Source organism: Maylandia zebra, linkage group LG16 (genome assembly GCF_041146795.1).
Source record: "Maylandia zebra isolate NMK-2024a linkage group LG16, Mzebra_GT3a, whole genome shotgun sequence".
In the NCBI taxonomy this organism is placed as follows: Eukaryota; Metazoa; Chordata; class Actinopteri; order Cichliformes; family Cichlidae; genus Maylandia; species Maylandia zebra.
This window is the reverse complement of record NC_135182.1, coordinates 8641164-8656784: the sequence shown is the minus strand read 5'-3', so window position 1 is coordinate 8656784 and position 15621 is coordinate 8641164. Positions and strand designations below refer to the sequence as shown.

Here is a 15621-nt window from a genome sequence, read left to right as displayed (position 1 = left end):
AGGGTGGACCTAGGGGTGGACAGTAAGGGTAGCTCAGAGCACTACTGTGCCAACATGTAGCTACACAGAGCGACTCTAGATATTTAAGAGTATCTTCAAAGGGTGTGGATCTTATTTCTGGGTGGGTTGAATTAGTGTGTTTGGATTATTATTTGGAATCTGTTTCATTACTGAGATGTGCTCTGTTATACTATTATATACGATGCATATTTGAATTAATAGTTATTTGTGTAATTAACCTGTTCCATTAAAATATACTGTAGCTACTTGTACCACACCCAGTCTGCAGAGAGGATGTCAGGCTGTTCCACCTCTGGAGCTTTTGCAACATCATAGTATTAAAGTGTAACATTCTTTTTCTTCAGTGTCGGAGTATGTGTGGGAACAGCTGCATAAACTCATTTATACTGTATGTTTCCTGATTGCTATTTTCAGAACCCCAAGTCAGACGGGGTTTTGCAGTCTTGTGGTGAAAATGCGTGCGTGTGTGTGTGTGACTAATGAAGGACGGCTTCAAAAGGAGGAGCGACACCTGTTGTATTTTTTGGGATTTCCTGGAAATTTCATATATTGAATTGCCTTCCCTGTAGCTGGCCTTCCAGCTTGGACACTACAGATTTTATTAGACACGTGTAATCTGTTATTTGCACTAGATGTGACAACTCTCCACTTCTTCCTTCAAACTGTACAGGTCAGTCAGGCACCCACAGTGTAGAGCATGAGTACAATACCCCTGCTAGCTTTGGTCTGGTAAAAGTTGAGTAAAGTTAATTCAAAAGTGGTCGTGTCCTGTTTAGAAAAGAGAGATGAAGGTAAAAAAAAAAAAAAGACCCTAAGACAATAGACTGTTGCCCATCCATAGCATAACTTCCTCTGTACAGCGTTTCCTGCAGTGTGTCTCCTCTTGTAAAAATAGTAAAAAGACATCTTTGTTTTCATATTTGTGTGTGTGTGTGTGTGTAGTAAAAAGGAAACATTGCTGTGACATGTTTATTTCTTCCTGAGGGTTGCTGTAAGGTGCAAACGGCAACATAAACAGACTCGGGAGTAGGAATGGGTATCGTTTAGGTTTTATCCGATACCGGTGCCAAACCGGTACTTTTGAAACAGTGCCGGTGCTTAAACGGTGCTCAAACCGGTGCTTAAAGAATCGAGAACACCAACTTTGTCCAAAAACCTCTCATGTTCAGCTGTTTTTTTTTTGTAAAAAGATAACAATGTCAGCCTTTTCTGCAGCTATGGGGCATATATGGTATCACTCTTGGCTGGAAGCAGTGCTTAAACAATGGAATAAACACAAAACACCTCTCATGTTTAACTATTTTCCACTTTTTCTTTGGTCATTTTAGCCTTTTTGGCCAGGGTGAAGGGAGTATCTGCCATCAAACAAGAAGACAGCCGCATGTAGCTATGATGATGTTTGCTACTTCACCTTACATGCATTAATGTAATAACGTGGTTAGCCTACTCAATGTAAATTACACACGAACAACATTAAGCTACTCACGCAGAGAAGAACGGCTGCTGCTGCATCATCATCCTCATCATTTCTGCTACACTGGCAGGGCTAGGGGCCAGGACTCTCCTCTTCAGGTTCTTGGGGGATGTTGCTCCGGGTCCGATAACAGGCAACCCACCCGCAGTAGATGTGCACGGAGTGAGGTCTCGCAGCAAGCTATCAAATACGGCACATTTCTCGGCTTTTAAAAAAAACGCTATGCATTGCCAGGTGTTTTATCAGATTCGAGGTGTTACCTCCTTTGCACAGTATCAGCTTAAAGCACTTGTTGCAGGCTGCTGAGTTTGCATATTTTGCTGTGAAGTACAGCCAGACTTTTGACCGCTTCGCCTTGGGCATTTTTAATCTATAGCTCTGCTCTAAAAGAACGTACGTACCCGGACCCGCCTACTATCCTCGGAAACGTAAAATGATTGGTTAGAATCCAAAGTGTGTCACAGCTCAGGGAAAAAAAGCACCGAAATAAAGCACCGAAATGTGCACTGCTTTTCAGTCTGGTTACTACCGTTTATGTCAGAACCGGTACCCATCCCTACTCGGGAGTGAGGAATTCTTCCCTGCATTCATCGTTAACTCTCCAACTGTAATCTTAATAACGCATTGAATGATTTGGTGGTAAAATATTCATGTAGCTCTTCTCCCTTTCAGTCACATCCCACTGGGCCGTGTGGAACATAAATGTTTAGAAACAAAGTTATAATTGCGTCATGATCAGCTTATCAGCTTATAGTTCACCTGTAGTCCAATGTAAAAGGAATGGCTTTTACCGTTTTAATCTTTTTTTATTTTAAAGCTCTTTAAAGATACTAAGTGGTGTAAGAAAAAAACCACATGAGCACAAGTGATCCCCTCGACTGAATGATATTTGTGTTTGCAGTCGTAACCAGCTGGGCTCCCTGCCGGCCTGCCTGTGTGGTTTACCTCTGAGAGTCCTCAACGCCAGCAACAACAAGCTGGTCAGCCTGCCCGAGACCATTGGACAACTGCAGAGGCTCATGGAGCTGGTAAGGCTGTTTTACCACTTGTGTCACTGTGTTGGTTTATTCCTGTGGCACTCAGGAGTGAGTAATAATATTTCTATTTTTGTGTTTCTTTGTCTGTATGTGAATATCTTATGCTCCAGTTGTGCTGCTCACTGCTTTTATCCCAGTCTGGAGAGGATTTATGGCTTATGTTTTTTAGCCCTTCTTCAGTAAGCTTTATGTGTCACATGAAATTTAGGGACATACGTCGTCACTCTCTTTTTATATTTCCTTGGCTCATTCTGATGTTACATTTGTGTCTTTTTTTCTGAAAAAAGATACAAATCAGATCAGATCGTCGATTCTGTGACCCTGAGTAGTGCCCACTCAGGGTCAGAGAGGAGTTTAAGTATCTCGGGGTCTTGTTCACGACTGAGGGGAGAGCAGAGCAGGAGATCGGCAGATGGATTGGGACATTGGCTGCAGATGCTGTACTGTTCTGTTGTGGTGAGGAGAACTGAAGCTGTTGATTTACCAGTTGATCTACGTCCCTACCCTCACCTACAGTCACAAGCTCGGAGTAGTGAATGAAAGAACGAGATCACGGATACAGGCAGCAAAATCTGAAGGGTTGCTGGGCTGTCTGTTAGAGAAAGGCTGAGGAGTTCATTTAATCGGGAGGGGCTCAGAGTAGAGTCGCTACTCCACACATCAAAACAAGCCAGCTGACGTGGTTCATGGATCTGACTAGGATGCCTCCTAGGTTGAGGCCCTGGGGTAGAACCAGGACATGATGGAGAGATTATATCTCTCTGTTGTTCTCCCTGAGGAGCTGGAGAGAGGGAGGTTTGGGCTTCTCTGCTTAGAGTGCTGCTCCCAGGACCCTGCCTTGGATAAGCAGAAGAAATGAAATGGTATTTTCTTCTTAAACTCATAATAAGACATTTATTTTTTACTTTTTCCTCCACAACAGCATCTCTTATTCTAAATCAAACAAGTCTCACAATAAAGTGCTGCATAATATATACAACTGATAGTGATTCAATTCAATTCAATTTTATTTATATAGCGCCAAATCACAACATAAGTCGCCTCAAGGCGCTTCATAGATACAGAGAAAAACCCAACAATCATATGACCCCCTATGAGCAAGCACTTTGGCAACAGTGGGAAGGAAAAACTCCCTTTTAACAGGAAGAAACCTCCGGCAGAACCAGGCTCAGGGAGGGGCGGCCATCTGCTGCGACCGGTTGGGGTGAGAGAAGGAAGACAGGATAAAAGACATGCTGTGGAAGAGAGACAGAGGTTAATAACAGATATGATTCAATGCAGAGAGGTCTGTTAATACATAGTGAGTGAGAAAGGTGACTGGAAAGGAAAAACTCAATGCATCATGGGAATCCCCCAGCAGCCTTTGTCTACTGCAGCATAACTAAGGGAGGATTCAGGGTCACCTGGTCCAGCCCTAACTATATGCTTTAGCAAAAAGGAAAGTTTTAAGCCTAATCTTGAAAGTAGAGATAGTGTCTGTCTCCTGAATCCAAACTGGAAGCTGGATTTTGACAGAAAAATTGACAGAAGCCCATCTGCGGGATATTTCACTTTATCCAGTGGTGGTGGTGGTGTGCTGTGATTAGCTCATTCACAATGTGCGTGATGCTGACCGACCTGATCTGATTGGGTCAAACTTGTGAACAGAGTGAATTTTTACAAGGACTGACAGAGCTGTGCAAACAAGGAATCAGCAGATGGCAGCACTGGCAGATTGGTTGATGAGGAAGATATTTTCATGACCCATTACACTGTCCGTTTTGTTTCAGAGGAGAGTCAGTATGCCACAATGATGCTGGTTTAGCTCTTTACATGGAATATTGCTGGCAGGCAAAACAATCACATTGCTTGTTAGCACTCCTGTGCAGGGAGCAGAGGCTAATGAGAATGACAGTCCTCATCCTGGCCTGTTAGCTGAAAACGGTCTAGTTCTGGTCAGCAGCAGGACAATCGGGGCACATCATCACTTTAAGTCTTTTTAGGGTGAAAATGAAATAAGCTGAAGTGTCGTGAGCCAAGCCTGACTCTAAACTAAAGCCCCGCCCACATATAAAGTGATTAGCTCATCGCACATTGTCTCTTCTAATTGATTCCCACTCCTTCATATGTCAGTCAGAAGTGTCCTTCACTTCAGCTAAAAGCAGCTACTGTCTGCTCAAACAAATCTGAGATAACTCAGAACCTGGAAGCTTCCCATTGCTTACTGTTATTTCACTTCTTGTCAGTATGAGTTTAATTCTTTGTGCTCAGGCAACTGCATCACTGCTCTCACCTCTTCTTTATACCTGGACTCTGTATATGTGTGTGATATGGTATTAAAGTCTTATTGCTTATTAACTTTCCAGCAGCGTCCTCTCAGCATGAAAACCCAGCTCGACTTTGCACCATCTGCTCAGCTGTGACGTTTGCTCCCGTGCTGCCGAGAGCATTTCAAACAATTACTAATCATAAATATTAACCGCTCACTCCCCTCGTTTATTTTTGTCCTCTGCAGGACATCAGCTGCAACGAGATCACAGCTCTTCCTCGTCACATCGGCAGACTCAAAGCTCTGCGCGAGCTAAACGTGCGCCGAAACCTTCTCTGTGTCCTGCCAGAAGGTGAGTGCCTTTTTTCCCCCCCAGTATAAGGCAAATTGCAGTGTCCTGTCTTTCTTGATGACTTTCAGAAAGTGAAGGCTTTCAGCTCTCTGTGTCCTAAAGACTGGTGAATTTTGGTTGGAAATCTTTGTTTTGACTTTAGGTGTGTAATTAAGGTGATTTATGTTCCCTTTAGGCAGCGTTTAAGCCTTTTAATTTCACGTTTCTTTTGATCCCACCTTACCTCTGCACCTTACAGAAGCCTATTGTGCACTCCGTGCTGTGACTCGAGGATCGGAAAGTCAAGTCTCATTTAGAGTGAAATTCAGAAATGGAATAATCTCTTCCATATGCAAGACTGGGAGGTGCATCTGAGACCACAGAGTCCTCTGCGTGCACTGCCACACCCATCCTTGGGCCTAAAAATATACTTAACCCTCAGTGTGACCGAGGAGCGACCTCCAGCCCAAAAGGTCTGAAATAAGTCAGTGACACAGAGATGAGCAACAGCCACAAAGGTCTGGTGCTCATCTAGTGAGACAACGCCCAGTCTGACTAACTGATAGGCTGGAGAGAGACTGGCTTTTACATGGCGGGCAGCCATTTATAAACACCAGAACAACTCTGCATGTAAGGCCAGTATCAGTACCCAAATACAATCTGACTACAGTATTTTTTTTTAAGTTAGGGCCTGAGCTTATAGCTGTTTTAGTTATTAATGGGTCTGTTGATCTTTTTTTTCCTGTTTTGTAGTCAATATAGTCAAGATATAAAAAAAAAAAAATCAATTTCTGTCTTCATTGTCAGTTGTCCAGCATGTGGATAGTCTGATAAACAGAGTCGAGACATGGAGTCAGGCCAGCAGATAGTTGATCAGAATGATAAACAACAGCAACTCCAATCGCTTTATTCAGCCGGTTTGGATTTGTTGCTCCAGTTTCCTGAATTGTTACATATCCCCATCCCCTCACCTTTATGACCATCTCCTGGATTGATTGATGAGCTTTGAACTGGTTCAGAAGCTTAGTACCACGGTGCTGGGGGGAGGGGGGCTTCAACCAGGCAGACTGGACGGCAGCCCCGACAAAGGGAGGGATGTTGTTTTTGATTTAATATCTGTTGAACTTGTGCAGCTCTGAAGAGTCCCTGAGATAAGACCACCATGACTGCTGAGGGCTTTTTAACGGTCGGCCAAGCTCAGGGTGGCAATAGCATAAAGTCAGAGAGTCAGACTCTAACTAGAAGATCAGAGCTGGTAGGAAAATGATCTTTAAAGCCAGAATTATCATGGCAGCAGCAGCAGCTTTGGTTAGCAGCATAATGCATCAAGGCTGCAATGGAGCAGACTGGTGTCGTCAATCCTTTATACATTTCATATTCCTTCCAGTGACATCAGAGGAGGCTTCTGCAAGTTTGTACCTCAATAAGTAATAAGTCATCTAATAATGCTATTAGCAGCTATTTATCAACCCAGAAAGAAGAAAACATGGATGGTCTTGTAAAAATTTAGTAATTTAGTTATAACAAAAATCTGCATTGTGAAAAGAACTACGAGCCATGTCTGAAATCTTCATCTAGTCTCTAGCCTGAGTGACTCAGGCCCAAAGTGTAACATCTAAAGTAAATCAGCAGTTATTGTGTTTTATTTCAGGCACAGCTACTTTGCAGATTTCTCATCAGACAGCCACAGTTCACTAAGACCAGGAAAATGGTTCATATCAGCCCAGCTCTCAGATCTCCAGACCTGTGAGGTGGTGTGCAGCAGTCAGATTCGATGCTGTGCATATCTGAACATATGTAAACAGACTGCTAGATAACTTGAGGCCTCAGTTCTTTTAAAGTTTTCTGTTTATTGTTCTTTTAAAAAAGATTTAGGAGTAATTTGCAAGTTTTTTCCCGTTTTTGTATACCGTTGCAGGTTAAAAACTTTGTGAACCCTAGTATATTTTGTTTGTGTTTCAGCACAAGATCTAGAACCTCAGATTTTGAGTCCAGTCCTACGAGTAGATGAAGGGAACGGAGTGAAAAGAGAATTTGTAGTTTGTACCTTTTATAGGAATTGTCTCCCCTGCTGTCATGATTGGCCTGCTGCTGTTGTTTTTTTGGTTTTAAAGTCAGATGGTTTTATAATAAAATTGTTAGAGCACTATAGATGAAATTTACACATTTGTCCTGAGTGATCTCAAGGCATAAGGGAACATATGTTTATGCATAATTTAATCGAGTACTGTATAGAGAATATTTTTATCCAGTAACCAGAGGAATGCTTTCTGGTGTCACCACTCACACCATCACATGTGCTTAGCTGACATTATTACCGCCTACACGTGGTTTTAATTATGAGAAACTGTCTAAACACTCTGTAATGATCATGCTGTCAAAATTGATGGGTTCCTGAGCTGCGCATCATTAGCAGTCTGCAGGATATGGTTCCCCCATTGGTTTCTGCCCACAAACCCAAACATCCGTCTGAGGATCTGTAAACACACACATACACTCACATAGAGAATTTCTTTTGGACATCTTACACTGGGAAAGAAGACAAATAAGGACAATGCGTTTGGTGGACCAGGAGTCCGGAAAGTTTATACATTTCTTGTATATGACTGTTTGCCAGTCTAGGTAAAGGCACCATTAAAAACCTTCACAGTTTATCCTCAGCTAAAAGAAGAAAGAAAGAAAGTGTGTACATTATTGTACTTTATTGAGCCCCGTGGGGAAATTGCTCTCTGCATTTAACCCATTCACTCAGTGAAGCAGTGGGCAGCCATTGGGCGCCCGGGGAGCAGTGTGTAGGGACGGTACCTTGCTCAGGGGTACCTCAGGGTAGCTGTTAAGGGGAATCGAACCCCCGACCTTCCGATCATGGGGCAACCACTCTACCTACTGAGCTATCCCTGCCCTAGGTTTCAAAGAAAGGTTAATTATATAACTGCAAAGACTTAGAAAAGATAGAGAGATAAATTGCTTCACAGTGAGAAATATAATGCCTTTTTAACATTTAGATGAGCTTACAGTGACTCTGGTAATAAATTCCAAATCATGTAATATCAGGGAGAGCCAAGCAGCTGGGGTAAACAGGCATTGGATAACATTAGCAAGCTAGTAGTCTGAGTGCAGTTCAGGGTAAGTTTTAGATCTGTGTTAACCTTTTGAAAAAATGATTCTGTGTTTCTGTTTCCCATATTTATGATATGCTCAAAGAAACAGTTTGATATTTTGAAAAATGCATTTGTTCCCTTTCATTCATTGCAATTCTCGCTTTCTAAAAAATTACATTCTAAATCGACTAATTGTAGATTTAGGCGCAAAGAGACCTCATTAACTGAGCTAAATATCATTAGCTCAGTTAATGTCAACTGCACTCAGTGAGTGCAGTTGAAGTGAGCTTCAAGGTCTCTAGGTTCCTGTTGTTATAATAAGGTTGGGTACTTGGAAGCTAGCTTCAAGGTTGAGTTTATGGGCATAAATGACCATGCCCATAAACTGAACAGTAGAGTGCTTACAGCAGTCAAAAATGAAATCCCATACCTGTACACTTCTTTAGGACTGGAAGTGTTTTTGCAACCACAGCTATTGCAATCGAATGCCATACAAATAAGGCATGCAAGTTTAAGGCACCTCAGCATTGGCTTCATTTATCTGCCCACGGAAGCTACATTCATCTCTTATACTGTCTATGGTACCACCATAAGGGGGGTGGTGTTATGTCCAGTTGGATCTCATGGTAGCAGTGTTGTATCACTGTTCCAGTGTAAAACCCAATACCGTGGGAAAAAATACAGAAATACATAGAGAAATGTACCGTGTTTAGTTTAAAAGCTGGTTCCAAAGCTTGCTGCAACCTGGAATCTGTAATCAAGTGTGTGGTCAACCTCTTCATCTAACTTGTTAACATATTGGGTACTCTGTGAAGGTGTGCACGCTTGTATATTGACTCTACATAACTCTTTAAACATAAAACAGGCACTTTTGTTAAATTACAGCTTAGTCACTCCAGTAAAACGCTGTGTAAGAGAGGTGTTCCAGGTTTTCCAGGTTATTTTGGATTTAATGAGGAATAAAGTTCACATGAAGAGAAACAGTTTGACTCTGGGCTGCTAACAATTACAAACCTAGTCTGAAAATAACAACAAGAGCTGCATTGTGTTATCTGGTGGGAAACATGTTGGTGGTTTTACCCATGTGAAAGTGTAAGTGTGTGTAGTCTACTTGAGATCAACTAAATCAGCAGCAGGGGGGGTTTCCACTGTCACTAAACAAACTGCTGGTATCGGTCTATTTTAAAATCAGGTTGTGTGTGTGCTGAAGCCTCTTAGTGTAGTATTATGGAAAACACCTGAATATCTGTAATTCTATGCAAATCACTGAAGCGTGTGCATGTCAGCAGAAACTAGATAATGCATGTTTTTCCATGTCCCACACCTGACTGGGCAGGTGGTATGGTCTATGCAGCTGATGCAGGAGAGCGGGCATCTTGCTCTGACCATTTCATATTAAATAAATGCCACTTTTTCAATATTCCTGCCCAAATATGTTGTTCTTTAGCATCTATTTTAAGAATTCCTGGTTCAAAATAACAAGAATTCACTCATTTCAGCCTGGTTAAGGTTGCAGGTTGATGCAATCTTTCTCATCGGTGCCATCAGAGAGAGGTCTAAGCCGTCTAAAAATAATTCTGCAGCAAGAAAATTCACAAAGAGCTATCTTCAGACGCAAGAACAGAACAAAGTGTTCTGGCAGAGATCATCCGACCTCCACAGATCTCACCACCATGGAGTCAGTCTGGATTACATGAAAACAGAAGACACTGAGACACGCCTAAGTTCTCCAAAAGTGATTTTCCACTCGCTGTTCCAGGAACATTAATTTCCCCCCCGAAAAAACTAATGTTCTGGAACTTTCCGGGGAGTGAAAGTTCATCCAGCACATTGTGATTAGCATTTTCACAGCAGGGGTAAAGTCCCGGGAAGATTAAATCCATTAGTTTGCTGGCATTTCAAAGGTGCAGTTTGTCTCAAATTTTGAGTGTTGTCTTCTGCAAAAATCAACCAAAAGGGTCAGACTTTAAACCTCCTGGGCGTCTCCATTCGAGTTATTGTTGGGCAGAAAGTAAAAGAAAAACAAACATGGTTTGGGTAAAAAAAAAAGATAACCCTGACGTTTTCTGATGAGATATAATCCCCTTATGTGCTGCATTGTATATCACATAAGCCAAATCTAAACAAATCTGCTCGCTCTGAAGGAGCAGATGACCAGAGCTGTTTGCCTGATGTTTGTGCGTTTGTGTCTTCCTACAGACTTGGCTGATCTTCCTCTGGTGAAGTTCGATTTCTCCTGTAACAAAGTGTCCACCATCCCAGTGTGTTACAGGAAGATGAAACAGCTCCAGACTCTCCAGTTAGAAAACAATCCACTGCAGAGTCCACCCGCACAGGTACATAAACAAACACACACACACTTTTGTCTTAATGTACTTTATATCTTCCACTATTCTTTGTGTCTGAGTCATGATTCGACATAAATTCTTGGTGCACATCTCTGAAAATTAAACCTACTTTATTTTTTTAGATACCATCCTAATATAAGAAACAGACATTCATAATAAATTTATATTTTTAAATGTATCATTTCAGCTTAATGTTCCTGCACAGGGCTATTATCTGGCCATTACAGCAATCATCATGATCATAGCAGCATAGCAGCAGTATTGCAATAGGTAGTATAAAGCTATGTACCTGCTTTTGGAAATGTTAAGCACGAGCAGCTGCAAGAGCTAAAAAGAGACACAAGTGACTCAGCAGTCTTTGTGAATAAAGGCTGAAATGATGTAGAAAACAAAGCAAAGCTGGACTTTTACTTGATGCTGATTTGAGTCCCTTTTCCTCCCATTATTCAGATCTGTATAAAGGGCAAAGTTCACATATTCAAGTATCTGAGCATTGAGGCGTGTCGCAGCGAGAAGATGCCTGACTCTCTCTACCTGCCTGTCATGGGGCGAATCAACTTATCAAGGCCCACCACTGGCAGGTCAGTTACCGTGGTATCACACAGCTGGGGGGGATTATCTTCTCTTCATTATCAGCGTCTGCTCTTGTAGTGCAGTTAGACTGTACGTCTTTGACAACGTTCTGGTGTCGAAATGTCAATTCTTTATCATTAAAGTGAATAGGATTGCTAGCGGTTATGTAGCAATGCAATTTTTGTTGTTTTTTCATTAATGGTATTCTGGGTGAAAATAACAGAGCAAGATGTTGAGTCTATGTTGACTTGTGATGGCAGTGTTGCCTCATGGTTCCAGTACCTAAAACCAGACACAGTGATAGAACTGTTTCTGTTTGGCTTCTTGTCTGAGTAGCATGATGATACTGCAGCTAGTGATGGTTTTAGTTTTAAAGCTAAATGATGGGTTTCAAAATTAGCATGGGATGTAACCTGCAAGAATTCAGCGACTTAATTGTTTTCTTCCCCCTCCCAAAGTGTATAATCCGAGCTACAGTGGCTGCTGCAGGACAAACGTGCTTTAGTCAGCAAAAGAGCCATAGTGGCCACGGCTGGCCACCATGTGTCTGCTACCAATTGTGTAAAAAAGACATTTTTATATTTTCTAATATTTGAATAATAGCAACATGTAACAATAAATCAAAAAAAAGAAATACTTTTAAAAATAAATAAAAAGTGATATGTGTCCACTAAATATTTGCAGGGTTTAGCTTTTTTTTTTTTCCTTGAGTCACCTCAAAAAAAAATCTGGTTAGGCTCAGTCTGCAGTTTACCTCAGCTGTCAATGCTGCGTGAGAAGTATCCGCTTCTATTTACTATGCAGGAGACTGTAAAACTTTGTGAAAGGGGTCTGATGAGTCAGTAAAGCTCACTTCTCTGTGATCACAGTGATATTGGTGTGAGTTTTTGAGGATATCCTGAACTTTTCTGTCAGTATGCGTTGCATGGTGTTGGTGAAAATTTCATTGAAGTGAGGCTAACATTGTTGGACTCCGAGGCTTAGCGAATAAACTCTTGTTACGATGTGAGAATATAAAAACTGTTTATCAGAGGGAAAGTGTTATTTCTAGGACACTTGACTCTGGCATTAGTAGGTGTGATGTTAGCTTAAAGCGATTGTTATGTAGCCAGCTTGTTCTTAGCTTTAAGGTTAGGAAGGAGAGGATGGACTTTGATCTGGATCTATGTCTCTTTCCTTCGTGGTTTTGCTCCGTTGGTAAAACACAGGTATGATCTTTTATATCTTGAGTCTGAAGGTGCTGACGCAAAATAAAATTTGTCTACGAGTTCTGTTCTCCTTTGATGTACTAAGTTTATGAGAATGCATCATTTTGTCCTAAGAAATAATTACACACTTATTAATTTATATTTATGATTACAACATTTGTTTTATTAAGTGGCCTCAAAGAAATGACTGACTGTACCTTTAACCTGAACAAAGGTTTCTTTCAGTTTTGTTAACCTGACAAAGAGAAAGTATACTATATATAACTACTGACATGGCATAATGGAATAGAATAATCTTTTAATTGTCCCTCAGGGGAAATTTGGGTGTAACAGCAGCAAGAAAAAGCTATAATTTGACTCAAGTCGTAAAATCATGAACTTTTGAAGCTTTTTCTGTTTTTTGGTTCACATCTGAACTGTATTCCCAGTCCTGGAAATACTCAGTTTTATTGAGTATTAGTGTACAGGATACATCCACATCCCACTCCATCATTTGTTTCTAGAAAAGTTTAGGACATATGAGAAAACTAGCAAACAGAGAAAACATTTGAGACATTTGTTTCAAATTTTTGTGACTTTTAGGTTATTTATGAATGCTGTAAGTTGTTTTAAGCTTTGGACTGCCAAGATAGTTGCCAGAAGCACATTACATCACCCCAGGGCCATTATTTCGTATGGTTTTAACAACATTACACGTAGACAGAAACTGTCTGTGATCTGAGCTTGCTCAGTTTCTCAGCCTGTAGCCAAATCCTCCATTAGTCAGCTGAAACTGATCCTTTCTCCGGCTCCCAGCTGGGTAGCAGTGACAGACTGCCATCATACTGAAAGGTTTGTCCAAAATCTCATCACCGGTGTGTGAGATGTTCTCTGTGACTGATGAATAAAGGAATCGGGAGTGAATACAGGAAGAAAACATTTAAGTAGACAAAGGAATGAAAGACTACAATCCTTGAATGATGACACCTAGTAAGGACATACAAAAAAAAGACTGCACATATCTCAGGGACAAAAGAAAGACTTGTTGAAGCAGTCAGAGAAATGGGTTGATGGACTGCACACAGTGATACAAAGAAAAGAAAAAGAAGTGAGCTAAACAGAGTGAATAACAATACAAACAGGAAGCAATGTAAAAAGAAAGAAATTGACAGATGAAACAATGGTAGGAATACAAACTAACAAACAAACAACCCCTGCAGTGCTGGCCACCTATAAACTAATACTCATGGCAGCACAGGAACAAGCTCTGAGCACAAGATCCATATTACACCAGGTAAGACCCCAGGTGCAGGCTGTGTAAAGATGCCCCTGAGACAATCCAGCACATAACAGCAGGTTGCAAGATGCTATCAGGCAGAACATACATAGAACGCCATAACCAAGTGGCCAGCATAGTATACAGAAACATCTGTGCCAAGTATGGCCTGGAGATCTCGAGGTCAAAATGGGAGACGCTCCCTAGGGTGGTCGAAAAATGACCAAGCTAAGATCCTGTGGGACTTGCAGATACAGAAGGGCAAAATGGTGAAGGCTAACAAGCAGAGGAAGACAGCTGTAGTGATAGCTGTAGAAGATGTGGAGGATGAAGGTAACGGTGGTCCCAGTGGTAATCATAGCACTAGGTGCGGTGACTCCCAAGCTAGGCGAGTGGCTCCAGCAGGTCCCGGGAACAACATCTGAGATCTCTGTCCAGAAGTGCGCAGTCCTAGGAACACCAAAGATACTGGACTCTCAAGCTCCCAGGTCTCTGGCAGAGGACAGTTTTGCCTGGTTACGCAAATTAGCATTAAGGCCTTTACACACAGTTTCAAACTTATACACAGGGTGGGCCATTTATATGGATACACCGTAATAACATGGGAATTGTTGGTGATATTAAAGTCCTGTTTGTGGCACATTAGTATATGTGAGGGGGCAAACTCCTCAAGATGGGTAGTGACCATGGTGGCCATTTAGAAGTCGGCCATCTTGGATACAACTTTTGTTTTTTCAATAGGAAGAGGGCCATGTGACACATCAAACTTACTGGTAATGTCACAAGAAAAACAATGGTGTGCTTGATTTCAACGTAACTTTATTCTTTCATGAGTTATTTACAAGTTTCTGACCACTTAGAAAATGTGTTTAATGCCCATTGGGTTGGATTGTCAATGCAACCCTCTTCTCCCACTCTTCACACACTGATAGCAACACCGCAGTAGAAATGCCAGCACAGGAATCCAGTATCCGTAGTTTCAGGTGCTGCACATCTCGTATCTTCACACCATAGACAATTGCCTTCAGATGACCCCAAAGATAAAAGTCTAAGGGGGTCAGATCGGGAGACCTTGGGGGCCATTCAACTGGCCCACGACGACCAATCCACTTTCTAGGAAACTGTTCATCTAGGAATGCTCGGACCTGGCACCCATAATGTGGTGGTGCTCCATCTTGCTGGAAAAACTCAGGGAACGTGCCAGCTTCAGTGCATAAAGAGGGAAACACATCATCATGTAGCAATTTCAAATATCCAGTGGCCTTGAGGTTTCCATTGATGAAGAATGGACCCACTATCGTTGTACCCCATATACCACACCAAACCATCACTTTTGTTGTTCCAACAGTCTTGGAGGGATCCATCCAATGTGGGATAGTGTCAGACCAATAGCGGTAGTTTTGTTTGTTAACTTCACCATTCACATAAAAGTTTGCCTCATCACTGAACAAAATCTTCTGCATGAAGTGAGGGTCATCCACGTTGAGATGCTGCAGTAGCTGGAGTTTGTAAGGGTGCCATTTGTGAGTAGCTAATATCCGCCGAAGGGATGTTCGACTAATGCCTCTCTCCAGTGACATGCAGCGAGTGCTACGCTTCGGGCTCTTGCTGAATGAAGCTAGGACAGCCACTGATGTTTCTTCATTAGTGACAGTTTTCTTGCGTCCACATTTTGGCAAATCCAACACTGAACCAGTTTCACGAAACTTAGCAAGCAGTTTGCTGACTGTAGCATGGGAGATGGGTGGTCTCGTAGGGTGTCTTGCATTGAAATCTGCTGCAATGACCCGGTTACTGCGTTCACCAGATATCAACACAATTTCGATCTGCTCCTCACGTGTTAACCTCTTCGACATGTCAATGGCTGTGAACAAAGAGAAACTTGTAAATAACTCATGAAAGAATAAAGTTACATTGAAACCAAGCACACCATTGTTTTTCTTGTGACATTACCAGTAAGTTTGATGTGTCACATGGCCCTCTTCCTATTGAAAAAACAAAAGTTGTATCCAAGATGGCCGACTT

At 41.8% G+C, this 15621-nt stretch overlaps 1 protein-coding gene across 7 annotated transcripts in view; it reads left to right on the top strand.

Annotated features, from left to right (window-relative positions):
• lrch1 (leucine-rich repeats and calponin homology (CH) domain containing 1) overlaps positions 1–15621 on the top strand; it is a 109418-nt gene that overhangs the window by 49749 nt on the left and 44048 nt on the right. For all 7 annotated transcript variants that reach the window (XM_004566296.5, XM_004566295.6, XM_004566291.6 and 4 more), the window contains exons 3-6: positions 2397–2523; positions 5027–5132; positions 10412–10548; positions 11011–11141. In XM_004566296.5, coding sequence (XP_004566353.1) covers positions 2397–2523; positions 5027–5132; positions 10412–10548; positions 11011–11141 — 501 coding nt within the window. The remainder of the gene's footprint in view (positions 1–2396; positions 2524–5026; positions 5133–10411; positions 10549–11010; positions 11142–15621) is intronic.